Consider the following 24,467-nt stretch of genomic DNA (forward strand, 5'->3'; position numbering starts at 1 on the left):
CAGTAGCTAAATCTCGCAGCATCACTCCATGCCATCCAAGAGGGTTCCAGATAGAACCCCTCCCCCACCTCCTCAAGAGCCCTGGATTCTGCCCCACTGGGGACCCAGACATCTGACCTCCAGGGCCTACCCCATTCATTTAAGACCCTAGATGCTGCGCCCCTCAGGAACCCAAGGATCTGGCCCCTAAAAAATAAAAATCTAAAACGAAGTTAAGATTTTCTGTTTATTTGGTATGGGGTCTTCGGTAGCTCACACACAATTATTGGGAAAATAAATTACCCAGGGGAGCCCCCTCTGCCCACGGTTCCAAGGTCGCAGAGTCACAGCAGCCCCAAGGGGGCAGGAACCCGGGAATCCGAGGGGTCCCGGTCCTGGCGGTCACTTGCCCAGCAGGAGGCCGGCGCGCAGCACGCGGGGCACGCGGCGGATGGTCAGCGATACCCGGGTGCCGCGCACCAGGCAGGCTCCGGGCCGCGCCGACGGGCAGACTGCCGCATTGGGCGGCGGGGAGGCGGTGTCCAGCGCGTCTACGCGGGCTGCGGCGATGCCGTGGAGGAGGCGCGTGTAGGCGGGGCCGCGGAGCACCAGCAGGCTGCGCGGTTCCAGCAGTAGCGAAGTGGTGGGCCGTGGCGGAGGCCGAGGCTGCGGGGCAGGTTGAGGGTCAGCGGGGCTCAAGAAGTCGGGGGGTGGGCGAGAGGTCGGCAGGCTCCGAGGGTCAGCGAGTCCCCAGGGGCAAAAGCTGAAGAGCAAGTGTGCTCACAATGATGGAGGCTTTGGTGGTTCAGGAGTGAAAGTTGCTGGGGCCTGGGCTGGGGCTGCTGGGAAGGGAGGGCGAGGGCTCTGCAGTCCCTCGGGAGGGGGCAGGATCTAGGCGGCAGATGGGGGCGTCAAAGGGTCAGCGGACAGTGGGAGCTGCAGCTGGGATCTCCAAGGGGCTGGGGCTGGAGCTGGGACCCAGGAATCGGCAGTCCCCAGGAAATACAGGTAGAGCTGGGCTGAGAGAGCATGGCTGAAGCCAAGACCAGGTAAGGACAGAGTGAGGCAGAGGTTAGAGGCAGTGGGGGGTCCCCAAGGACATCAGGACATTAGAGGACAACCACACAACTGAGGGAGTATCAGAGCATCCAGGAGCATGCAGGGCTCGAGGGCAAGCCTCAAGAAGGAGTGGGTCAGCGTGTTCAGGGGCGTTTCTGTGAACACTGGGGTGCTAGAAATGCATCACTCAGAGAAATCATGTCAAGGGTCCAAGGAGAACCTGGGGGTGTCCTGTACCCCAAATCACATTCCTAGAGTAGCAGGACGTCTGGGGCACCCTGAGCAGGGGCAGATAGGGCATTTGGGAGGAGGCGAGGCCCCCCTGAGTTAATGGCGGTGGGGTATCTGAGGATATCAGTGTCTGCTGGGGAGTCAGGGGCATCCACTTAGCAGGCTGGGGCATCGGGGAACCTGTGGAAATCATGGCATGTGAGGCACCCTGTAAGCAGATGGGCTGGGTGTCTGGGAGGAAGTGGGTATACCCCATGAGGAGACAAGGGAAGGTATCTGGGAGAGTGCCAGGAGTACCCCGAAGGCACGTGGGACCAGGTCATCTTGGAGGATGTGCGAGGTTTAAGTGCCTACAGGCAGTTGGGGCAGTGTCTGGGGGCCCACCTGTTCTGTAGGGTCATCGTCCTCTGGCCGCCGTGGCTCGTAGAAGTCCAGCACGGTGTGGGAGCCCAGGCTGATGGTGCTGACAGTCGGGTAGTATAGTGGTCCGTCCTCGTGGGGCTGGGGAGTGGGCACCAGGGCTGGGCAGGGCAGGAGTCCACAACCCCCACCCTCTGGGTCAAAGGGGGGCTCCCAAGCCAGGGACAGGGAGGTGAATGCCTGCTTGGGAGATGTGGCTGCCTAATGAGTGATGGTGGGTACAGGGTCCCCTGCCCCAGCATGGCTCAGAAGTCTGAGTAGGGGAACATGGGGTGAGGGTGTGTGGTTACCATGATGCCCTCCCCAGGCAGATACTGGTTCACGAGGACATGGTTAGCTGGGAGGCCTCCAAAGAGGCTGAGGTCAGATACTTTGTCCACGTAGCGCTGGAGCCATGGGGGCAGCCGCTCAGGAACCATCCCCCGGGGATGGGGAAGCCCACCTGGGGAAGGCAGTGGGGTCCTGAGGGCTCCCCCATAGCAATAGATCCCCCATTAGGGATTCCACAGTGGCTGGAAGCACCCTGATCCCCTCAGGGACCCCTGACCCTTTGGAGATAGCCACTGGGTCCTTCAGATGTTTCCTCACTTCTCCAGACCACGGGCCCCTTTCAGATACTCCTAGCTCATCAGGAAATCCCTAATCCCTCAGGACCTCCACTGACCCCTTCAGAATCCTCCTGGCTCTTGGGGCCCCTTGAGTTTTCAGGGACCCTCTGATGTCTTAAGTCTATTGGACCTGAGTCTCCTGCCCCAGCCTACATCCCGCCAGGGATACTTACCCCAGTTCTGTAACTTTCTCCCAGAGAGCTGGGTCCACTTTGGCTTTGGGGCATTAAAAACCTAGGAGGTGGGAAGGGGGTCACTCCTTTCTCAGGATCACCCCTCTCTGATTCTCCCACCTAGGCCAACATAGGGGCCTTTACCTCCGGGGTGGAAATGGGTCATCTCAGTGTCTGTGGGACCATTCCCTGGGGCGGTGGGTTCCTAGGATTTTGTGGTTTGCCTTCTTTCCTGGGAACGCCTTTGGCCCAAAGCCCGCCCGTGTCTACCAGGATTTAGGAATCAGGGCTGCACAACCATGGTCTGAGAGTTGTAGGTCTCACAACTGAGAGTCTCACTACTCAGAGTTCTGGGGCTGGACAGGGCTCGTTCAGCCCAGCAAATAGTCTGCATTCTAATTTCCTGATTCCGTGCCAAACCCGGTGGCTCATGCCTGTAATGCCAACACTTTGGGAGGCTGAGGCGGGTAGATCACTTGAGGTCAGGAGTTTGAGACCAGCCTGGCCAACATGGGGAAACCCCGTCTCTACTAAAAATACAAAACTTAGCTGGGCATGGTGGCATGCACCTGTAATCCCAGCTACTTGGGAGGCTGAGGCAGAAGAATCGCTTGAACCTGGGAGGCGGTGTGGTGGCACACGCCTGCAATCCAAGCTACTCAGGAGACTGAGACACAAGAATCGGTTGAACCCAGGAGGCGGAGGCTACAGTGAACCCAGATCACACCACTGCAGTCCAGCCTGAGCGACAGAGCAAGATTGTCTCAAAAAACAAACAAACACAAAAATTCCTGATTCCTGGGCTCTCTGAGGACAGTTTGAGTTCTGCAACCTCCTTGTTCCTATTGCCTGGGGGAGGGAGTATGCAAAGCTGAGCTATCTCAGCACAGCAAAGAAAGTACTTTGAAAATCTTCCACTGCCAAGATCCTAGTGATCTAGAATGGGCTATCCCAGTCCAACAAGTCTATGCTCTAGTTGATAATCTACTCATTCCCTTCACGGTCATGGAGCTGTACTGGGCTATTTCAGCCTAGGAATTCTATAATATGTAGATTTTTCAATGCCAAGAATGCAAAGGTCTGGAATGGGCTATCTCAGCAAAAAAGTCTGTGTTCTGTAGCTAATTTTTTCCTGGACTCAAGATCAGTGGGTTACTCCAACACAGGGAAGATCTGTGCTCTGTAACTTAGGCTCTGGGGCTGCAAAGGGCAGGAACTCTGAGCTTTGAAAATTCTTCTTTCCCCAAACCTTAAGAACAGAATGCAGACTAGGCCATCTCAGCATAGATGGTCTGTGTTTGGTCACCTTATTCCTAAGGCTCTTGGCCTATGCTGAGCTATTTTAGCACAGGACAGAGTTTACTGGGCTATCTCAGCACAGAAATCTGAATACAAAATTCTTTACTCCCCAGTCTCAATGATCTGAACTGGGCTATCTCAGCCTGTTTATAACCCCCTATTCTCTAAGCTAGCAGGATTGGGCTATCCCAGTAGAGGGAGTATGAGCTCTGTAACTTCCTTGTTCCTTTTGTCGGGGTCTTCACTGCAGCCTTGGGGGCTCTCATACAGAGGATGGGCATTGGGGAGGAATATGGGAAGAGTGGGAAAACAGACCAGAAGGGCACTGAGGTCACCTGTCGAAGCAAATACTCCTCCTCTTCTTTGGAGATGAAGTCAGGGACATAGTAGATTACAGGTGGTGCCTAGGATAGAGAGACCCCCTGAGGGTGTGGCCCTTCAACCCACACAGAGGACATATCATCACAGAGCAAACCCTATGCCTGGAGACAGGCTCAGGTTGTCCTCAGACAGGTCAGGGTCTGAAGTCAAGGGTCCAGTGCCATTCCAGAATGGACTCTGACAGTAAGAATGAATTTGGTGGAAGGGGGCAGTCCCAACCCAAGAACTCAGGAAGCAGCCTGCCTCCTTCACCCTCTGCACCCCGAGTTCTGACAACCTGCTCCACTCTGAATGGTTCCAGGGCTGGGACTCTGGCATCCTGCTCCTCCATCAACACCAACTCCTTGCACCCAATCCTGTAGGGAGGGGAGGACATGCTGAAGTCACTGGGCCTCCCACCCTAACACCATGATGCAGCCTTCCACCCCATCACAGGCCAGGCCTCACCTCAGCCCTCTTCTGAAACTCACTTGGTCTCTAAAAGCTGAGCCTTCAGCATCTTATAAGCCACACAGAGAGCCCCTAGGCTCCATGCCCAGACACAATGAGCCCCAAGAATAATCTCCCATTACTCTGTCCACTAAGGGCCCATCAAACTACACATATGCCTTCTCAATCCTCCCACAGAGAACATTCTCTGGCCCCACACACAGGGAGCCTTTCTCAAAAGCTCTACACATAGCCCCCAGGGCTGCACTCCAGAGCCCCTTTAAACACCTTGAGACCCCGCTTCAGACCTGCAACTGTGAGCCCGTCTATCAACACTCAGCGACCCCCGCCCCCCACCAAATCCCATTCTGTGCACCCCTGTGACCCCAATCTGAGCCTCCTCAGACATGTCCACCCTCAGCCTCCTCGGATCCCCCCATTTGGACGCCCCTCGGATTTCCCTTCCTGAGCGCCCCTTCACTCCAGCACCCTGGGATCTTTAGCTCTGAGGCTGACTCCCAAATCTTCTTCCCTCCCTGAACCCTTCAGACCCTCGACTCCGAGCCTTTTAGGACTCCAAGCTCTGGGCCTCCTCGGACTCCTACTCTGGGCTCCCCCGGATCCCCACTTTCAGCCCTCTTGACATCCATCTCTACCCCCAGCACTCCCCAAAACTGACCGTCCACGAGCGTCCCCTCCAATTTCCAAATTCAACATCCCCATCCCCCTCCCAGCCATTTCCGCCCCACATTACAGACGCAGAGTCCGCAGGCCAATGGGAGCTCCCAGAGGCCTCAAGGGTCCGCCTTCCACCCAGTCGGCGCTCTCACTCAGTATTCGCCCGCCCCCTTCATCCTCGACCAAGGATAGGCCGCGCCTCCTGGCCTCTGAGCCATTGGCAGGAGGGCGTGGGCGGGGCATCGTCGTCTGGCACTGGCCACTCAGAACTTAGGAACTGAACCCGGCCATCGGCGGAGTGGACGCCAATGGGTGGGACGGGGGTGGCAGCCGTGACAGCCGCGGGAAGACACGAGAGGCTGCTAGAAGGACTTCCCGAGGCCAGCGCCATCACATGCCCACGCCGCAGGGAGGCGAGACTGAAGGAAGCACTTCCTTTCCCGCCTTCTCCCAGCAAGGGAAACCCCCAAACGATGACCCGACACAGAGAGGCCATAGAAACGTCTTTATTGAAGAGGACAGGAGTCATGCTGAGTTTGGGGACATGCAGTGAAGGGGCAGTCGTGAGCTGTCCTTGGTGGTCGGGGCCCCAGGTCCGCCCTGGACCCCCTGGGCCTTCAGGTTCTCCCTCGAGCTGTTGGTCTGGCCCAGGTGCCGTGGGGTCCTTTGAGGCCAGTGACTAGAACGTAGATTGAAATCAGGGTTCCAGGATTTGGGATCCCCTCAGGGCCTTGGGGCCTTCCATTTATTAGAGATGGAGGCTTTAGGATTTGGGGTTCCCTTAGGGCTGGGGCTCTTGGAATTTGGTGTCTTGAAATCCGTGGACTCGGGGCATTGAAATTCTCCAGTTTCCAGTGATGGGAATTCCTGTGTGGGGTTTCCTGGTGCCTGTGAATAGGGCTTGAGGTGCCTGGGAGCCTGGAATGCATATCCTGACTGCAGTCTCCTCCATACCAGGCACAAGGACCTCATGATTGGGTTTCCTGGGGGCTTGGGATTGGATTTTCAAACTGGGATTCCCTGGGGATTTGGGATTCCATGATTTGGGGGTCCTAGGAGTTAGGGCATTGGGGTCTTCTAGGGGCTGTAGGACTTGAGGGCACAGGGGAATTTGGGACGTGTGTACTCTAGGGTTTGGGATCCCCAGAGTCCTAGAATGGGGCCTCCAAATTTTGGGGTCCCCCAAAGGGGGAAGTCATTACTTAAAAAATAGAGAATTTTCTGGGAGCCTGGCCAGCACAGGAGCTATGGGCCATGTGGGGTGGGCTTCATACAAGGCACTGGGGCTTTCTTGAGGGTACAGAGGGTAGGAAGACTTGGGGGTCCTGTAATTAGCACTTCCAGGACTGTTTTGGTGTCTGTAAATTAGGGGTGACAGTGGGCTGGTTATGGTGGGTTTCTTCTTGAGGGGTAAGAACAAGGGTCTTTGTTAATGAAGGAAATCTCTGATTGAGGGGTTGGAATCTAAGGGCTTCAGGGTGACCATGGAGTCACGACATCTTGAGGGGACTGATGTTAAATGGGGGAACAATGACATGAATGTCTGTTACTCTTTTGCTTTGGGAGTGTGACCTATGTTTATTTCAAGAGGACTTAAGGGGCAGTGTTTGTTAATGGGGAGGTTTCTGATCCAGGGTTGGGTGACTCAAGAATGTTCTGTTGTAATGCGTTATGTGGAGAGGGTCACCATCATTTGGGATGATGTGGAAATCTGTTAATCTGGGAATCTGCTCTGAGGGGTTAGGGATAGGGACTAGCCTGAAGGTGCTACTCAGGGAATCTCTTTCTGGGTGACATGGGGTCTGTATTTGGGGGTTATGATGGGAGTATCTGTTAATAATGGGGCCTCAATGATCGAGGGCTGGCTAACAGGGGTCTCTACTCTGGATGTGTTACTGGGAATCTCTATCTCAGGGTGACTCAGGGCTCCTCGGGTGTCAGGAGATGCTAGTGGGGACTCTGTCTCTTTGTCAGGTGTCCAGGGCCTCTAAGACTGCATCTCCGCCCTCAGCATCCAGGGGAACCAGCAGCAGAACAGCAACCTGGAAAGGAGGATGACAGGGTCACGCCCTTAGGCAGGCAGCGAGGACATCTGCACCCATCACCCCCAGCCTTTCCCCCAGTGTTTGCTATCATGGCTTTCTGGATTCTGCCTCTACCTCTCTGGCTGTGGTTTGTTTGTTTGTTTTCTGAGATGGAGTCTCACTCTGTCACCCAGGCTGGAGTGCCGTGGCACGATCTCGGCTCACTGCAACCTCTGCCTCCCAGGTTCAAGCAATTCTCCTGCCTCAGCCTCCTGAGTAGCTGGGACTACAGGTGTATGCCATTGTGTCCGGCTAACTTTTGTGTTTTTGGTAGAGATAGGGCTTCACCATGTTGGCCAGGCTGGTGTTGAACTCCTGACCTCAGGTGATCCGCCTGCCTTGGCCCCCCAAAGTGCTGGGATTACAGGCATGAGCCACCCTGCCCGGTCTCTAGCTGTTGCTCTGAGGCTCGTGTGGAGTGAAGGGTGTTCTGCTTCCTTTACCGGCCTCCCCGAAAGTGGAAGTCACTAGAATTCAGTGCGGGGCCCTACACCCTAAAGACTTTCTGGGTATCCTTACAAGTCACAAGTTTTCCTAACCTCTCTTTCCAGCCCTGACCAGAGCTCCAGACCTGAATGTCGCATAGGAGAGGGGACAGGGGTTGGCCACACACCTGGAAATGGAGTTCTCTGATGCAATGTCCTTTGGGGTCCGGACTGTGGTGAAGGTGCGTTTGGGCTGCGTCACTGAAGAGGAGGGCAGGATGTCAAGTGAGGGGATGACAGACCACCCGTGTCCTCAATACCCATCCAGACCCCTTCTCATTAATATCTCCCCATGTCTCCAGTCCCCACCTGGATCTCACATTCCCAATACCCATCTGGGCCCCTTGTCCATAATTCCCACCATGTCCCCCAGTGACTATCCCTGTCCCCAGTATCTGCTCAACCTCATGTCCCCAAAGAGCCTTGTTGCTAACTTCCTCATACCCTTTAGCACCTATCTTTTGGGGACCTTGTCTCATCATTTTCCTGGACGCCTGTGTCCCCAATTAAATACCAGACACTGTCACCAGTATATACCTGAGAACCCATGACCCTTCCTCCCATCCCCAAAGTTATACTCCTCCCCGCATATCATCCCCCAACTCACTTGTCACTTGATGCACTTTTTTGGCTCCAACGCTGTCCCCGGGGCAATCAGTGAATCCACCAATCCTGAGGAGACACAGGGAGGGGGAGAGGTCAGAGCCACAAGAGGCCAGGGTCTGACTGAGAGCTGGGCCCCAGGGATCTGTGAGGAAAGGGCTGGGGACTCAGGGGTGTCCACACTGTCCCGCTGGTCTGGGAGGAGGAGGCCATCTGAGGGGGCATCAGGGCTCCAGGTGGTGCCCTGGGTTGGGGCTGGAAGTTTGGGCTCACCTCTGAATACGGGATGCTGGTGCGAAGACCCCATGCCTCGGGGGGCAAGTGAAGTACCGGACGCCGAAGACAGAGCCGTCATGCTTGCCTGTGGGCTGGTCCAGCTCAATGCCATACCAGTAACCTGCAGCACGAGGGTGTCAGGATTTCTCAAGGCCCTGCCTGCCTCCCGGCCCAGAGTCCCCATCCTCACCTGGGGCAAAGTCTGTCTTCCCGTAGAAGCGCACGATCCCCTGCTTCTGGCCCGCGACAAGGACCTGGTCTCCAACCTCAGCCTTTGCCCCGTCACGCTGCTGCAAGCTGCCCAGAGATGGGGATGATGGGGTCTTCTTCTTGCCTAAGGGTAGAAAGTGCAGGAGGTGGGTAGGGGGGGTGAAGCCAGCTTTGGGAACCCCGTGCCACCTGGAAAACCCCAAGGTAGAAACCCTATTCTTCGTTTGAAGCGAAACTGAATCCCAGATGACAGAGAATTAGGAAGGGGCTTTAGGCCTGAAAGGAAACTGAGTCAGAGAACCTGAAGAACCCCAAAATCCTTTCTCAAAGCTGCGGATATGTTGGATAAGGAAAAGCTGAGTCAGAAGTCAGGAACTCAGAAACTGTCCTTTTAAAATGAAGGGAGAATTGGGTCCAAGAGTAAATCAGGCCGGGTGCAGTGGCGCAGGCCTGTAATCCCAGCATTTTGAGAGGCCGAGGTGGGCGGATCACTTGAGGTCAGGAGTTTGAGACCAGCCTGGCCAACAAGGCAAAACCCTGTCTTTACAAAAAAAATACAAACATTAGCTGGATGTGGTGGTGGGCGCCTGTAATCCTAGCTACTCGGGAGGCTGAGGCACGAGAATCGCTTGAACCCGGGAGGCGGAGGTTGCGGTGAGCCAAGATCGTGCCACCACACTCCAGCCTGGGCAACAGGGCGAGACTCTTTGTCTCGAAAAAAAAAAAAAAGTAAATCAAATGACAAAAGACAGGATCTCCAAGGATTCTTCCCTAAAACTTGGGGAGACCTTTGGGCCTGAGAGGAAACTAAGTCACAGAGGGCAGGGAACCCACAGGTCCTTCTAAGAACTAGGGGGGGCCAGTACTGAGCCAAAGGGGAAACTGAGTCACAGAAGTCAGGAACTCAGAGCTTGTCTTCCAAAACTGGAGTTTGGGCCTGAGGAGAAACTGAGTCACAGAAGCTGAGCTGCCCACACAACATCCCCAAACTGGCTCTTCCCACCGCAGGGATCCCCTCTCTGACCTTTGTGTTCCCTGCGGCCTTTGCCGGTGACACGGGAGAAGTCCATCCGGGGGGTCCGGGGCGTGGAGGTGACAGAGGAGGGGGGTGCGTCCACTGCCTTGGAGATCTTGGACACGGAGGCAAAGAGACCTAGGGGTACAGAGTCCGAGCCTGGTGTTGTCTAAGCCTCTGCCCTTGGCCCCCATCCCCCATCCCCTATTTCCCAGTCAGCAGCATCAGAACTGCTGAGTGGACCCCCAGCCGCACCCCTCTTGGGCCCGAGGTGGGACTAACCCTGCTTGGGAGGGCAGATGAAGTACCGAACGCCCCCAACGCTGCCATCGTTCTTGCCCTCAGGCTCGTCCAGCTCCACGCCCACCCACTGGCCGCTGGCAAACTCCGTGGTCCCACAGAACCGCAGTGTGCCCGTCTGGGGAGAGAAGGGAGGCGATGGCTGAGGAAGGAATGCTGGGAGGCCAACGTGGAGTGCCCACACACGGGCAGCAAGGTGGGGTGCATGAGGCTGCCCTGGGCCCAAACCCCAGGTCACACATCACCATTTGCTGGCTACATGACTTAACCTCCCTGTGCCTCAACTTCCTTTGCTGTGAAATAGGAACAGAAATTATACTCACCTTATAGGATTGTTAAAGAGTTGCCCTGTCTCATATAGTGAATAGTGACTAGCCACATAGGACAATTTAAATTTATTTATTTATTATTTTTTTTTTTTTTTTTGAGACAGAGTCTTGCTCTTTTGCCAGGCTGGAGTGCAGTGGCATGATCTTGGCTCACTGCAAACACCGCTTCCTGGGTTCAAGCAATTCTCCCATCTCAGCCTTCCAAGTAGCTGGGACTACAGGTGCATGCCACCACGCCTGGCTAATTTTTGTATTTTTAGTAGAGACGGGGTTTCACCATATTGGTTAGGCTGGTCTGGAACACCTGACCTCAGGTGATCCACCCGCCTCAGCCTCCAAAAGTGCTGGGATTACAGGCATGAGCCACCGTGCCTGGCCAACAATTTAAATTTAAACTAAGGCTGGGTGCGGTGGCTCATGCCTGTAATCCCAACACTTTGGGAGGCCGAGGCTGGAGGATCACTTGAGGCCAGGCATTTCAGACCAGCCTGGGTGAAAATGGCGAGACCCTCATCTTAATCTGTTCCAAAAAACAGAGGCAGCAAGACCCTATTCTCTATAAAAGAAAGAAAAAAGGTAGCCAGATGCAGTAGCTCAAGCCTGTAGTCCCAGTTACTCGGGAGGCTGAGGTGGAAGGATTGCTTGAGCCCAGGAGTTCAGGGCTGCAGTGAGCTATGATCATGTAATTGCACTCCAGCCTGGCCAACAGAGCAAGACCCTGTCTCAAAAATAAATACATACCTTAGGAAGAAGATTCAGATAATTTTTTTAATTTAAAAATAAATAAATTTAGTCTGGGCACAGTGGCTCACACTTGTAATCCTAGCACTTTGGGAGGCCGAAGTGGCAGGATCACCTGAAGTCAGGAGTTCGAGACCAGCCTGGCCAACATGGTGAAACCCCCATCTCTACTAAAAATACAAAAAGTAGCCAGGTGTGATGGCACACGCCTGTAATCTCAGCTACTCTGGAGGCTGAGGCAGGAGAATTGCTTGAACCCAGGAGGGTTGCAGTGAGCCCAGATAGCGCCACTGCACTCCAGCCTGGGCAACAGAGCAAGACTCTGTCTCAAGAGAAAACATAAATAAATAAAAATAAAAATCAATAAATTTAAACTAAATTAAAAATGCATTTCCCCAGTCACACATATTTCTTTTTTTTTTTTTTTTTTTTTTTTTTTAATTTTTTTTAGACGGAGTCTCGCTCTGTCGCCCAGGTTGGAGTGCAGTGGCGCAATCTCGGCTCACTGCAAGCTCCGCCTCCCGGGTTCACGCCATTCTCCTGCCTCAGCCTCTCCGAGTAGCTGGGACTACAGGCGCCCGCCACCACGCCCGGCTAACTTTTTGTATTCTTAATAGAGACGGGGTTTCACCGTGGTCTCGATCTCCTGACCTCGTGATCCGCCCGCCTCGGCCTCCCAAAGTGCTGGGATTACAAGCGTGAGCCACCGCGCCCGGCCCCCAGTCACACATATTTCAAGTGCTCAATTGTCACATGTGGCTTGTAGCTACTTTACTGGACAGCACAGACACAGAATATTTCCACCATTACAGAAAGCTCTGTTGGACAGGGCTGTCATAGAGAAATTAAAACCCTCTGAACAGGGCTTGATATTAAGTAAAGGATCAGCAAGTATTCGTTATTGAAAATTTTTTTTTTTTCTATTTTAGAGACAGGGTCTCACTCTGTGGCCCAGGCTGGAGTGCAGTGGTGCAATCATAGCTCAGTGTAACCTTGAACTCCTGGGTTCAAGCAATCTTCCCTCCTCAGTCTCCTGAGTAGCTGGGACTACAGGTGCACACCACCAAAGCCTGGTTAATTAAAACAACAACAACAACAACAAACTTTTTTAAAAAATAGAAATGGAGTATCCCTATGTTGCCCAGGTTGGTTTCAAACTCCTGGCCTCAAGCAATCCGCCCCATCTTGGCCTCCCAAAGTGCTGGGATTATAGGTGCAAAGCCACTGTGCCCAGCCTGTTAGCTATTATCATGCTGTAACTTTGGTCAGGGGACTTCTTGAGCCTTAGTTTCATCTGTAAAATAGAGATAGTAAGCCACCTCATGGAATGATTGTCTGGTGGAGACATTTTTTTTTTTTTGAGATAGGGTCTTGCTTTGTCGCCTAGGCTGGGGTTGCAGTGGCATGATCCCGGCACAGTGCAGCCTCAAACTCCTAGGCACAAGCGATCCTCTCATTTCAGCCTCCTGAGTAGCTAGGACTACAGGTGTGCGCCACCATGCCTGGTTAATTTTTTCATTTTTAGTAGAGATGAGGCCTCACTATGTTGCCCAGGCTGGTCTCGAACTCCTGAGCTCAAGTGATCCTTCTGCCTCAGCCTCCCAAAGTGCTGGGATTTATGGGCATGAGCCACCGCATTGGCGGAAACGTTTTTTTTTTTTTTTGAGATGGAGTTTTTGCTCTTGTTGCCCAGGTTGGAGTGCAATGGAGCGATCTTGGCTCACTGCAACCTCCGCCTCCTGGGTTCAAGTGATTCTCCTGCCTCAGCCTCCCGAGTAGCTGGGATTACAGGCACATGCCACCACACCCAGCTAATTTTGTATTTTTAGTAGAGACAGGGTTTCACCATGTTGGCCAGGCTGGTCTCGAACTCTGACCTTAGGTGATCCGCCTACCTCGGTCTCCCAAAGTGCTGGGATTACAGGCATGAGCCACCGCGCCCAGCCAAGAGCAGAAACATTTTTAATACATGTAAAGTTGCTTAGGTGCAGTGAGCCTTTAGTGAGTGTGGTTATTATCATTATGGGAGGCTCATTCACCTCTCCATGCCTCAGTTCCTTGTCCATATAAAGGGCTAATTAATTAGTGCTGATCTTAAAGGGTTGGTGGAGGGACTAGAACAGTGCCTGGCACATACAAAGAGCATTTAGTATGCACTGGACTCTGTTCTAATGGCCTTACGCGTTTTAATTAATTTAAACCTCAACCAGCCCCCTAAGGTAGGTACTATTATTATCTCCATTTACAAATGAAGACATTGATGCCCAGAGAGACAGAATGACTGGCTCCAGGTCCCACAGTTGGGAAGTTGCAAAGCTGAGATTTACCTGGGCAAGTCCCTGAGCCTGAGCTCATAAGGCTGTGCTATGCTGCTTCTCTAAGGGGCCATGATTGGTATTCCGTGTCTTCAGATAAAGGTTTTCACCTGTTGGAGCCTCTTACAGTCTGGCTTGTAAAATGGGAAGAGTCAACCCAACCTTCTTTCAGAATTGTGCAACGGATAGGATTAGATCGTGCACAGCAGAATGCTTTCTGGATGGGGCCGGGCGCAGTGGCTTATGCCTATAATCCCAGCACTTTCGGAGCCACGGCGGGCGGATCGCTTGAGGGCAGGAGTTTGAAACCAGCCTCGCCAACATGGCAAGACCTGTTGCTACTAAAAATAAAAATAAAAATTAGCCAGGCTTGTTGGAATACACTTGTAATCCCAGCTACTCGGGAGGCTAAGACATGAGAATAGCTTGAATCCAGGAGGTAGAGGTTGCTGTGAGCCAAGATTGTGCCACTGCACTCCGGCCTGGGTGACAGAGCAAGACCCTGTCTCAAAAAAACAAAAATAAAATTCAAACTCCTTCCAGTAGCCTACAGGTCAGCTGTGACCCAGCCTTGCTGACCTCTCCACCTCACTGCCCTTCCCATAACCCCCTCGTCACACTGCCCCTTCCTGCCTCTGGGTCTCCATACCTACTGCATCCTCTGCTTCCTTATCTTTGCAGAGGAGGTTCTTTCCTATCTCAGTTTGGACATCACCTCCTCAGAGAAGCCTTCTCAGAACACCCCAGCTAAAACCACTCCAGCATTCAGCCAAGGACAAGTTACTAAATCCAAACATGTAATGGTGTTCACAGCCCTTGTTGCTATCAGAAATTACCTTTTTTGTTTTTTCAGTAGAGGCAGGATCTCGCTATGTTGTCCAGGCTGGTCTCTAACAACTCCTGGCCTCAAGTGATCCTTCCACCTCGGCCTCCCAAAATGCTGGGATTACAGGTGTGAACCACCGTGCCCAGCCCAGAAATCATCTCAACCATAGGTTTACTTTCTTGACTGTCTCCCCTTCATTACAAGTGGAGCTCCATGAGAGCAGGGTGGGGACAGATACAGCCTTCCCTTCCTAAGAGAGAGTGGGTCCCGTATGGAGCCCGAGGGACACTGGGAAATGAATGAAGTTGGAGTCCCTGGATAAATGAAGATTCTCTCTGCCCTCTGGGCTGTGATACCCGCTCCCCCAAGCTGAGACTCCTTTCTCCCTTTTTTTCCCTGGCTTGCTCCTCCACATCTACAATTTGGGTGCATTCCCCATCACACCCAAATCACTCTGGCCTGGACTTGCCTAGCCAGACTTGCCTCTGTGAGCAGAGGGGCCTGATGGAGGACCACAAGACCCGGGGGAGCCACAGGTGCACAGAGCTCCGCAGATCACTCTGCTTGCCCCTCCCCATGGCAGCCATGACCGCTGTTGGCCATCACTGTCAGATAATGGGTTGTTTCCCGCCTGGATGGAGAGCTCAGCACAGGGTGAGGCTCAAAGGGACACCCACGGAACAACTGAGATTAAATCAAGTACTGGGTGGATAGTTAGGGTGGCAGGCAGACAAAGGGGAGGGACTGCACTCTGCCCAAGGACACAGCTCTGAGGGATTAAGGGGCTGAGTCCCACCCCCATCCACCACGCAAACACACACCCCAGCCCCTGACCTTCTGGCCATCCAGCAGCACGCGGTCTCCCAGGCGCAAGCCCAGTGCGCTAAGCATGAGATTGCCTGGGACGTTGTCATAGTTGGGTAGCGTGACCTTGGGGAGGGCACAAGATAGTGGCACTGCCTCTTCCAGAAGCGTCCGCAGCTCCTTGGCCACCAGCGCTGCCTCTGCCTTGTCCAGGGACATGTCCATAGGATCTGGGACCACCTCCGCCGGCACCTGTCCTTTTCGATTCTGGGGGCCAACGGGAAGAGGAGGCGGGGACTCAGTGGCACTGTTCACACCCCCATGGAGGCCCTGCCCCTAGAGACCACCAGTCTGGGTGATGCAGGGGTAGGACTAGGTCATACCCTGGGCCAACCTGGGAATAAGAAGGGTCAGGGCAAGGACGGGTAAGGTGGCTCACGCCTGTAATCCCAGTACGTTGTGAGGCCGAGGCAGGCAGATCGTTTGAGGTCAGGAGTTCAAGACCAGCCTGGCCAACAAGGTGAAACCTCCTCTCTACTAAAAATACAAAAATTAGCCGAGTGTGGTGGCGTGTGCCTGTAATCTCAGCTATTTGGGAGGCTGAGGCAGGAGAATCGCTTGAATCCAGGAAGTAGAGGTTGCAGTAAGCCGAGATCATGCTACTGCACACCAGCCTGGGTGACAGAGCGAGACTCCGTCTCAAAAAAAAAAAAAAAAGAAGGGGCAGGGCAGAAAGGTGCAGACCACATCCCCAGGGAAACCTACCCGTGAGACCCAGGGCTGGGGGTGTGTCAAGTAATTGAGGGTGGGCCTAGGGGTGTAGGCAATAGGGATGAGGACCACACTTCAGTGCTGTAGGTCATGCCCCCAGGGAGGCAATCTCTGGAGACCCCAAGCCTGTTAATGAGGACATGTGGGAGATGAACATTGAGAATGGGCTCCTGTGGGCTGGGTGCAGTGGTTCATGCCTATAATCCTAGCAGTTTGTGAGGCCGAGGTGGGCAGATCACCTGAGGTCAGGAGTTCGAGACCAGCCTGGCCAACATGGTGAAACTCCGTCTCTACTAAAAATACAAAAATTATCCAGGTGTGGTGGCGCGTGCCGATAATTCTACCTACTCGGGAGGCTGAGGCAGGAGAATCGTTTGAACCTGGTAGGCAGAGGTTGCAGTGAGCTGAGATTGCACCACTGCACTCCAGCCTGGATGACAGAGCCAGTCTCTGTCTCAAAAAAAAAAAAAAAAAAAAAAAATTAGAGAGAGTGAGAGTGGGCTCCTGTGGTATAGAGTCAGGAGTCAAACTCTGGGCCAGTGGGAAATGGGGAGAGGCAGGGTCTCAGGGGCACAGGCCATGTTACCCCAACATACGTGTACCTGGACGGCTGCAGGGTAATTAGCATTGTGGATGGAGCCTGGTAATGCATGGGTTGGAGGTCAAAGATCATATTGAGGGCTTAGGAGAGGAGCAACCCTCTCATTCACAGAGGGCCTAGCTCGACTTTCCTCATGACCTTGAAATGCTGTTATGCACTGCCACGGGGTAGGCTGGATGACCCTGGGCAGATACCTTAATCTCTGCCTCAGTTTCCCCATTGTAAAACAAGGCTTATAATAGACTTCACCTGACATGTAATGAACACTAGGCATATTTCAGCTGTTATTGCATTTGCTGAATGTACAGATGGCATTTGTAGTATCCGGGGAGTCACGGGAAATGCAGAGACCTGCTGGAGGGAAGTGGGGGAAGAAGGGAGCAGGAGGGTAACGGGTTCTGGGCAAGGGTGGCAGTACCCTCAGCGCAGGGTTGGCGCCGTGCTCCAGCAAACATTTGGCGGCGCCCAGGCACAGGCTGGAAGCAGCGATGTGCAGGGCTGAGCCGTGGTTGAAGTCACTGCACGTGGAGTTCACCACTGGAAGTGGGCAAGAGGAGGGGTTCCGGGTGAGCGCCTGTGGGACCCCAGCCCTCCTCCCACCTCGGGGCTCATCTCTTAACTTGCAGGTCCCAGAGCCTCCGACGCACAGCCCCGCCCCCACCTTGGAGCCCCCCTCTCCCTTCGCGGCCCCAACCCTCCCTAGAGTGGTAGTCCCCTGAGCCCCCTCGCCCACGCCTCCAACCTCCCGCTATCTACTCAGATCACCGTCTTCCTTCCCCTCGCAGCCTGGCCTTACCTGGGTCTCTGCGTCTCTCACCCAGGTCCTTGCCCCCTCCCAGCCAGGGCTCTCCTCCTCACCTCGCGGCCTCGCGCCCTTCAGCAGCACACGCACGAGGTCCGGCACATCAAAATAGGCGGCGTAGTGAAGCGCGTTCATGTTGGTCCAGCGGCTGCGCAGGGTCACATCTGCGCCCAGCGCCAGCAGCTGCTGCGAGAGGCGCACGGCCGCCGCGGGGTCCCCTGCGCGATAGGCCGGGTCAGCTTGGAATCCCCATTCCAGAGCATGGGCCCAGTGCACGGGGAGGGCCCTGGGCTTCAGGGACTATAGTTTGGGATCTGAAGCTTCAGGTTCCAGATGGGGCCTGAGTTCTGGGTGGTTTTCAGCGTGTTGGGTCTGAGGGCCTAGCAGCGTGTTGGGTCTGAGGGCCTAGGCTTTGGGGCTCATGACTTGGGGGTGGTGGGCCCTCACCGACTCCGTGGGCCCCAGCCTTGCACGCATAGTGGAGCAGTGTCATGTCGGTCAGCCCGTCACGATCGTTCACATGGCAGCCTCGGCGCAGAATCTGTAAGTACCAGGGGAGCAGGGAGGGTCACCCACACGTGGGGAACCACATCCCCTCTCTCCCTGGTTTCCCCAGTGTTCTCACCTCATTGCCGATGACGTCTATCTTGTGCTGGACTTGGGGCACCCACTGGCGCACAATGGCAAACAGCTCGGGGATGGTGGTCTGAGGGTCAAACAGGATCTCCTGGCACGCCGGGTCATTGGGATCGAAGAAAGTGAAAGCTGGGGTGGTAAGAGGTCCAAGGTCACCCCACGCAACTGACCCCCTCCTTCCAGCCTCAGTAGGGGAGCTCTAGGTCTTTGCCTTTTAGAGCCTCTAATGCAGGGTCTCAAGCTGGTGGCACATGGGTCACAGTCAACCCACAGGCATTTTCTGTGTGGCCAGCATGAGGTTTCAAACTCAGGTGGGTTCACATAAAAATCTCGATGCCCAGTGTGTCTTGAAAAATTGGAAGATCAGGCAATTCCCATATAGCAGCGAACTCCACCCCCGAAACAAAAGTGTGGCAGAGAGTGCAGTACCTTGGAGTCTGCATGTCCAGGGGGATGGTGTCAGGCCTCTGAGCCCAAGCTAAGCCATCATATCCCCTGTGACCTGCACGTACACATCCAGATGGCCAGTTCCTGCCTTAACTGATGACATTCCACCACAAAAGAAGTGAAAATGGCCTGTTCCTGCCTTAACTGATGACATTGTCTTGTGAAATTCCTTCTCCTGGCTCATCCCGGCTCAAAAGCTCCCCCACTGAGTACCTTGTGACCCACACTCCTGCCCGCCAGAGAACACCCCCCCTTTTTCCTTTACCTACCCAAATCCTATAAAACGGCCCCACCCCTATCGCCCTTCGCTGACTCTCTTTTCGGACTCAGCCCGCCTGCACCCAGGTGAAATAAACAGCCTTGTTGCTCACACAAAGCCTGTTGGGTGGTCTCTTCACACGGACGCGCATGAAAGACGGCTACGGACCTCACCCACTGTTGCCCTGTGAGAGTATGAGTGAAGTTTGGCTGAATCTCCAGAGCAAAAATAAATAAAGCCAGAAGTCCTGGTTTTTAATAAAACTCTCTCAATTGTTTCAAATACCATGCAGTCCACATAAAATGTATCCATGACTGGGCACAGTGGCTCACATCTGTAATCCCAATGCTTTGGGGGGCCGAGGCAGGAGGACTGCTTGAGCCCATAAGTTGGAGACAAGCCTGGGCAACATAGCAAGACCCCTGTCTTTACAAAAAGTTTTAAAATTAGCCAGGTGTGGTGGTACGCATTGGAGCTACTCAAGGAGATTGAGACAGGAGGATTGCTTGAGCCCAGGAGTTCAAGGCTGCAGTGAGCCATGATTGTGCCACTGCACGCCAGCCTAGGCAACAGAGCAAGACCCTGTCTCTGGAAATATAAAAAATAAAAATAGAGGCTGTGCACGGTGGCTCACTCCTGTAATCCCAGCACTTTTGGAGGCCAAGGCTGGTGGATCACCTTAGGTCAGGAGTTCGAGACCAGCCTGGTCCAACATTGTGAAACCTTGACTCTACTAAAAATACAAAAATTAGCCAGGCATGGTGGTGGGTGCCTGTAATCCCAGCTACTCAGGAGGCTGAGGCAGGAGAATCACTTGAACTCGGGAGGCAAAGGCTGCAGTGAGCCAAGATGGTGCCACTGCACTCCAGCCTAGGTGACAAAGAGTGAGACTCCGTCTCAAAAAAAATAAAAATAAAAATAAATAAATAAATAAATAAATAAATAAATAAATAAATAAATAAAATATAAAATGTATCCATGAGCAGGAATCAACCTGTGCCCAGCCAGGGTGGTGCCTAGAGGCACTCTGTCTCCTCCCACTCGACTCCAAGGGGTACTGCTCTCTGTGACATCAGCACCCAGCACAGGGCCCTGGCACGTGGCAGGAACTCAGTGTGTGGTGAATGAACGAGTACATGAATGATCAGATTATACACAGCCCAGGGAAGTGCCACATGGAAGGTGTCTCCAGGAATCAGCTGGCATGCTCCTTTTAGAACTGCAGTCACATCATAGGCCTTCTTGGCTTAGAACCCTCCTCCAGCTCCCATCCCATCCAGAGTACAGACCAAAGTCTTCCCCACAGCCCTCAGGGCTCTGCACATCCAGCCCCTCAGTTCTCAGCCCTCTCCCCTCACTTATTCCCCTTCCCTCATTTCCCACACTGGGTTCCCTCTGTCCCTCCCACGTGCCAAGCAAATTCCTGTCTCAGGGTCTTGGCACTTGCTGTTTTTCTCACTCAGGATAGACTTCCCACACATCTTCACAAAGCTTCATAAATCTTTGCTCAAATGTTATCTCCTCAGAGAGGCCTTCCCAAACCACACTGTCTAAATCGGCACCCGCCCTTCTCCATCTCCTACTCTTTTTTTTTTAGAGATAGGGTCTTGGCTGGGCATGGTGGCTCATGCCTGGAATCCCAGCACTTTGGAGGCTGAGGCGGGCAGATCACAAGGTCAGCAGTTCGAGACCAGCCTGACCAACATGGTGACACTCCATCTCTATAAAAATACAAAAATTAGCTGGGCGTGGTGGTGGGTGCCTCTAATCCCAGCTACTCAGGAGGCTGAGGCTGGAGAATCACTTGAACTCGGAAGGCGGAGGTTGCAGTGAGGCAAGATCCCACTATTGCACTCCAGCCTGGAGTCCGTCTCAAAAAAAAAAAAAGGATAGGGTCTGTTGGAATGCAATAGTGTGATCATAGCTCGCTACAGCCTTGAACTCCTGGGTTCAAGTGATCCTCCTGCCTCAGCCTCCCTGGTAGCTAGGACTACAGTATACACCACCATGCCCAGCTATTTTTTTTTTTTTTTTTTGTAGTGACAGGGTTTTGCTATGTTGCCCAGGCTGGTCTCGAACTCCTGGGCTCAAGCGATCCTCCCACCTTGGCTTCCCAAAGCACTGAAATTACAGGTGTGAGCCACCATGCCCAGCCCTTTATTTATTTATTTATTTTTATTTATTTATTTATTTATTTTGAGACGGAGTCTCGCTCTGTCGCCCAGGCTGGAGTGCAGTGGCGCAATCTCGGCTCACTGCAAGCTCCGCCTCCCAGGTTCACGCCATTCTCCTGCCTCAGCCTCTCCGAGTAGCTGGGACTACAGGCGCCCGCCACCATGCCCGGCTAATTTTTTTGTATTTTTAGTGAGACGGGGTTTCACCGTGGTCTCGATCTCCTGACCTCGTGATCCACCCGCCTCAGCCTCCCAAAGTGCTGGGATTACAAGCGTGAGCCACCGCGCCTGGCTTATTTATTAATTTTTATCATAGCTCATATCACTACTTGACACGTTTACTCCTCTTTCTCCCTCCTTCATTTCCTCTCTTCTTCCCTCACTAGGATCTAAATGCTATGATTCCATTCTGCCTCATTCGCTCCTTTATCCCCAAGGCCAGGCACGGCACACAGTAGGTGCTCAGTCAATCTCTGTTGAATTAATGTACAAATTTAACAGATACACGATTTCCTCTTGGAGTCCACCTTAGCCTTCTCCCTGTCCTCAACCACATTTCCAGATTTCTTTACATTCTGGGACAAAACCCTCTCCCGCTCTACAAGCAAGACTGCTTGGAGGGCTCAGCCTATACCCTCCGACCTCCCACTGAGTCACAGGCCCCAGACACCTACAGCCGCATTTCCAAAGGAGATTTTCCAGTTTTCTGAGGTATAGCCCCCCCACACCTCAGGCCCCAGATAACTTTCTTTTTCTTTTTTCTTTTTTTGAGACCGGGTCTCACTGTGTCACCCAAGCTGGAGTGCAGTGGTGCAATCCTAGCTTACTGCAGCGTCGAATTCTCAGGCTTAAGTGATGCTCCCACCTCACCCTCTGGAGTAGCTGGGACTACAGGTACTCACCATGCCTGGCTAATTTCTAAATTTTCTGTACAGATGGGGTCTTGCTCCATTGCCCAGGCTGATCTCGAACTCCTGGCCTCAAGCGATCCTCCTGCCTCGGCCTCCCAGAGTGCTAGGATTATAAGCCAGAATCACCGTGCCTGGCCAACTTTCTTATTTTTCTATTAGACTGAAGTCAACTTGTAGTCTCCCTGATCCACCTCTAGTGGGTGACATGTCTATGGATGCCATCTCTCTTGCTCTATCCTGGCAACGCTGACTCTCTGAACCTGGTTTCTGAACCTCACAGCTGCCGGGGATTCCCAGCCGGCATATCTTCCAAATTCCCCTCCTACATCCAACTCTGGCTGCACTCCATCCCCTTTTACCCAGTACCTAGAGGGAGCTTTCAAACTATAAATCAGACCTGCCACTCCTCTGCTTTTAAACACCCTCCCCTTGCCACTCTTCTCCCCCGTCCCACTTAGAATATAACCAAAGTCCTCACTGTAGCCTTGAAGGCCCTTCCAGATCTGGCCTATGCCAACCTCTCACCTCAACCTTGATCATTCCCTGAATGCAGCTCCAGGATCTTTCTGTTCCAAGTTCAATTCTGCCTCAGGGCCTTTGCACTTGCTGCTGTCTGCCTGGAACACTCTTTTTCCAGCTCTCTTATGGCTGATTCCTCCCCATGCTCTGGGTCCCAAACTAAATGTCACCTACTCAGAAAGACCAGCCCTGACTACCCCTGCAGGTAGCTGCCCCCTAGTCATTATTGTATCTCCACCTTTAATTTCTTCTTCTTTTTTCTTTCTTTCTTTTTTTTTTTTTTTTTTTTAGACAGTCTTACTCTGTCACCCAGGCTGGAGTGTAGTGGCTCGATCTTGGCTCACTGCAACCTCTGCCTCCCAGGTTCAAGCGATTCTACTGCCTCGGCCTCCTGAGTGGCTGGGATTACAGACATATGCCACTATGCCCAGCTAATTTTTGTATTTTTAGTAGAGATGGGGTTTCACCGTGTTGGCCACGGCTGGTCTCAAACTCCTGACCTCAGGTGATCCGCTGGCCTCAGCCTCCCAAAGTGCTGGGATTACAGGCGTGAGACACCGTGCCCGGCCCACCTTTTCTTTCTTTCATAGCACTCACTTCAATCTGAATTTATCTGATTTCTGATTTAGTTATCTGTTCACTTGCTTAGTCTCTCCTTCTCTCCTGCAAGGGAGGATCATGCCTGGATCACTTACGATTAAATCTCCAGCACCCAGCATAAGGCTTGTCACAGAGTAGCAGCACTCGATAAATATCACTCGGTCAATGATTAGACACTTTCAGTTTCTCCAAGAGGCCGCCCTCTCAGCTCCATACCCTCCTACCTCAGATCCTTTAACCAGCGGTTACCTCTCCTGGGACCCCTTTCACCTGACCCTTCTCTTAGTTAACCCCAACTCACCCTCCAGTCTTCTCAAATGTAACCTCCTCAGGGAAACCATGTCTTAAAAAACTCTTGCAGCAGCTTGTTTATGGTAAATACAATTTTCATAATGTCTTGTAATTACATATTTATTTTACAATATATTTTTCTTTCTTGCATATAAACCTAAACGTGAACTAAATTACATTATGGTTTAATACCTATTTGTGTGGCTGTTACTGAGGCCTGTGATCTTGCCCCCTGCTGTGGCCCCAGCCCCTAGCATAGAGCCAGGTCCACAGCCGCTTTCAATAAATGATTGTTGAATGACTAAATGATGGAATGATGTGTCATGAATCAAAGACTAGGAGTATTACAATTCCGTTCTCCAATGGGTGAATGAAATTAATTAACAAGGGGTGCTCTGCAGCCAAGATTCCTCTGGACCACCTTCAAATTCCCCAGAATTCTCCCACCATCACCACCATCAGAGCACAGCCCACCCTCCCCGGCCACCCAACGCTCCAGGCCAGATTCCAGGGTGGGGACAGTGGTTACCGTAGTCCTTAGGGAGGGGGGCAGGTGCCGAGGGGTGCACAACAGGCTTCTGCCGGCGCTCCTGGGTGGGGCTGGGGGCCTCGGGGACCGGTTCATCTTCCTCCTCCTCTTCTTCCTCCTCTCCTCGGGGCGGCGGGGCCATCGGGGCAGGATCTGTCTTAGTCATGGTCCTCGGTGGCCCTCGGGGGGCGGGTGCAGAGTTGGGGGCAGCCTTCAGGCAAATCCTGGAGGCAGAGGTCAGCTGGAGAGGGTGCCCCGCAGGCTCCAGGGTCCCAGCCCCTAGGAGCTTCCAGGGCCCCGGGTGGCCTCCGCGCAACTGGATCTTGGGCAACCATAGGGACCCCCGTTACCCATAGAGGGCCCCGGTGTGTGCGCCCAGCGCCTGCCACCTCCCCCAGGCCCAGCCCCCCATTCTTCTCCTCCCGCGTCAGACCCCTCAGTCGCGGCCGCCCCCTCCCCGGGTTTGTTTATCTCGGGATGCAGGATGCTTCGCCCCTCCCCTTCTCCGCGGGCCGCCCCCTCCCCATCTTACCTCGGGCGGACAGCGCTGGGGACCAAAGTGGAGGCTGGGGAGACTGTGGGAGCAATGGGGTGTCCGTGTCAGGGGACGTGATGGGGGAGGCGAGGGAGACAGAGAGAAGGGGACGAGGCCCAGACGCCGACAGGGGGTGGGGGCGGAGAG

The 24,467-nt window shown here is 53.5% G+C and overlaps 2 protein-coding genes across 9 annotated transcripts; both read right to left on the reverse strand.

Annotated features, from left to right (window-relative positions):
* Nucleotides 1–212: 212 nt before the first annotated feature.
* Nucleotides 213–5,380, reverse strand: ALKBH6 (alkB homolog 6). 8 transcript variants are annotated; one of them, XM_032170600.2, is made up of 7 exons: nucleotides 5,259–5,380; nucleotides 4,428–4,506; nucleotides 4,105–4,173; nucleotides 2,471–2,531; nucleotides 1,980–2,131; nucleotides 1,654–1,770; nucleotides 213–645 (listed from the first exon to the last, which is right to left on the reverse strand). In XM_032170600.2, the coding sequence occupies exons 1-7, from the start codon at nucleotides 5,315–5,317 to the stop codon at nucleotides 382–384; spliced, it is 801 nt and encodes a 266-aa protein (XP_032026491.1). In that variant the 5' UTR covers nucleotides 5,318–5,380; the 3' UTR covers nucleotides 213–381. The 8 variants fall into 8 exon arrangements, with proteins under 8 accessions (XP_032026491.1, XP_032026492.1, XP_058281779.1 ...); XM_032170601.2 differs by having other exon boundaries at nucleotides 5,334–5,375; XM_032170603.2 differs by having other exon boundaries at nucleotides 502–645; nucleotides 1,654–1,732.
* A 367-nt stretch (nucleotides 5,381–5,747) lies between these two features.
* Nucleotides 5,748–24,467, reverse strand: CLIP3 (CAP-Gly domain containing linker protein 3). Its single transcript, XM_032170605.2, has 14 exons — nucleotides 24,318–24,467; nucleotides 23,786–24,009; nucleotides 18,045–18,184; nucleotides 17,867–17,960; nucleotides 17,476–17,637; nucleotides 17,036–17,154; nucleotides 15,276–15,512; nucleotides 10,213–10,348; nucleotides 9,940–10,068; nucleotides 8,896–9,039; nucleotides 8,703–8,826; nucleotides 8,434–8,498; nucleotides 7,955–8,027; nucleotides 5,748–7,299 (listed from the first exon to the last, which is right to left on the reverse strand). Exons 2-14 carry the CDS (start codon nucleotides 23,949–23,951, stop codon nucleotides 7,245–7,247), a joined length of 1,644 nt encoding a protein of 547 aa, XP_032026496.1. The 5' UTR covers nucleotides 23,952–24,009; nucleotides 24,318–24,467; the 3' UTR covers nucleotides 5,748–7,244.

The sequence above is a fragment of the Hylobates moloch genome, unplaced genomic scaffold, assembly GCF_009828535.3.
Source record: "Hylobates moloch isolate HMO894 unplaced genomic scaffold, HMol_V3 SCAFFOLD_12, whole genome shotgun sequence".
In the NCBI taxonomy this organism is placed as follows: Eukaryota; Metazoa; Chordata; class Mammalia; order Primates; family Hylobatidae; genus Hylobates; species Hylobates moloch.

Coding starts and splice junctions, on each gene's coding strand:
- CLIP3 (XM_032170605.2), bottom strand. CDS start 23,951: ATGACTAAGACAGATCCTGCCCCGATGGCCCCGCCGCCCCGAGGAGAG. Junction 17,961..18,044: donor TAGACGTCATCGGCAATGAG/GTGAGAACACTG, acceptor TGGTACTTACAG/ATTCTGCGCCGAGGCTGCCA. Junction 15,513..17,035: donor GCGCCAACCCTGCGCTGAGG/GTACTGCCACCC, acceptor GTTGGCCCCCAG/AATCGAAAAGGACAGGTGCC.
- ALKBH6 (XM_032170600.2), bottom strand. CDS start 5,317: ATGGCTGGGAGGGGGATGGGGATGTTGAATTTGGAAATTGGAGGGGAC. Junction 1,771..1,979: donor TGCCTGGGGAGGGCATCATG/GTAACCACACAC, acceptor CCCACTCCCCAG/CCCCACGAGGACGGACCACT. Junction 646..1,653: donor ACGATGACCCTACAGAACAG/GTGGGCCCCCAG, acceptor CCTGCCCCGCAG/CCTCGGCCTCCGCCACGGCC.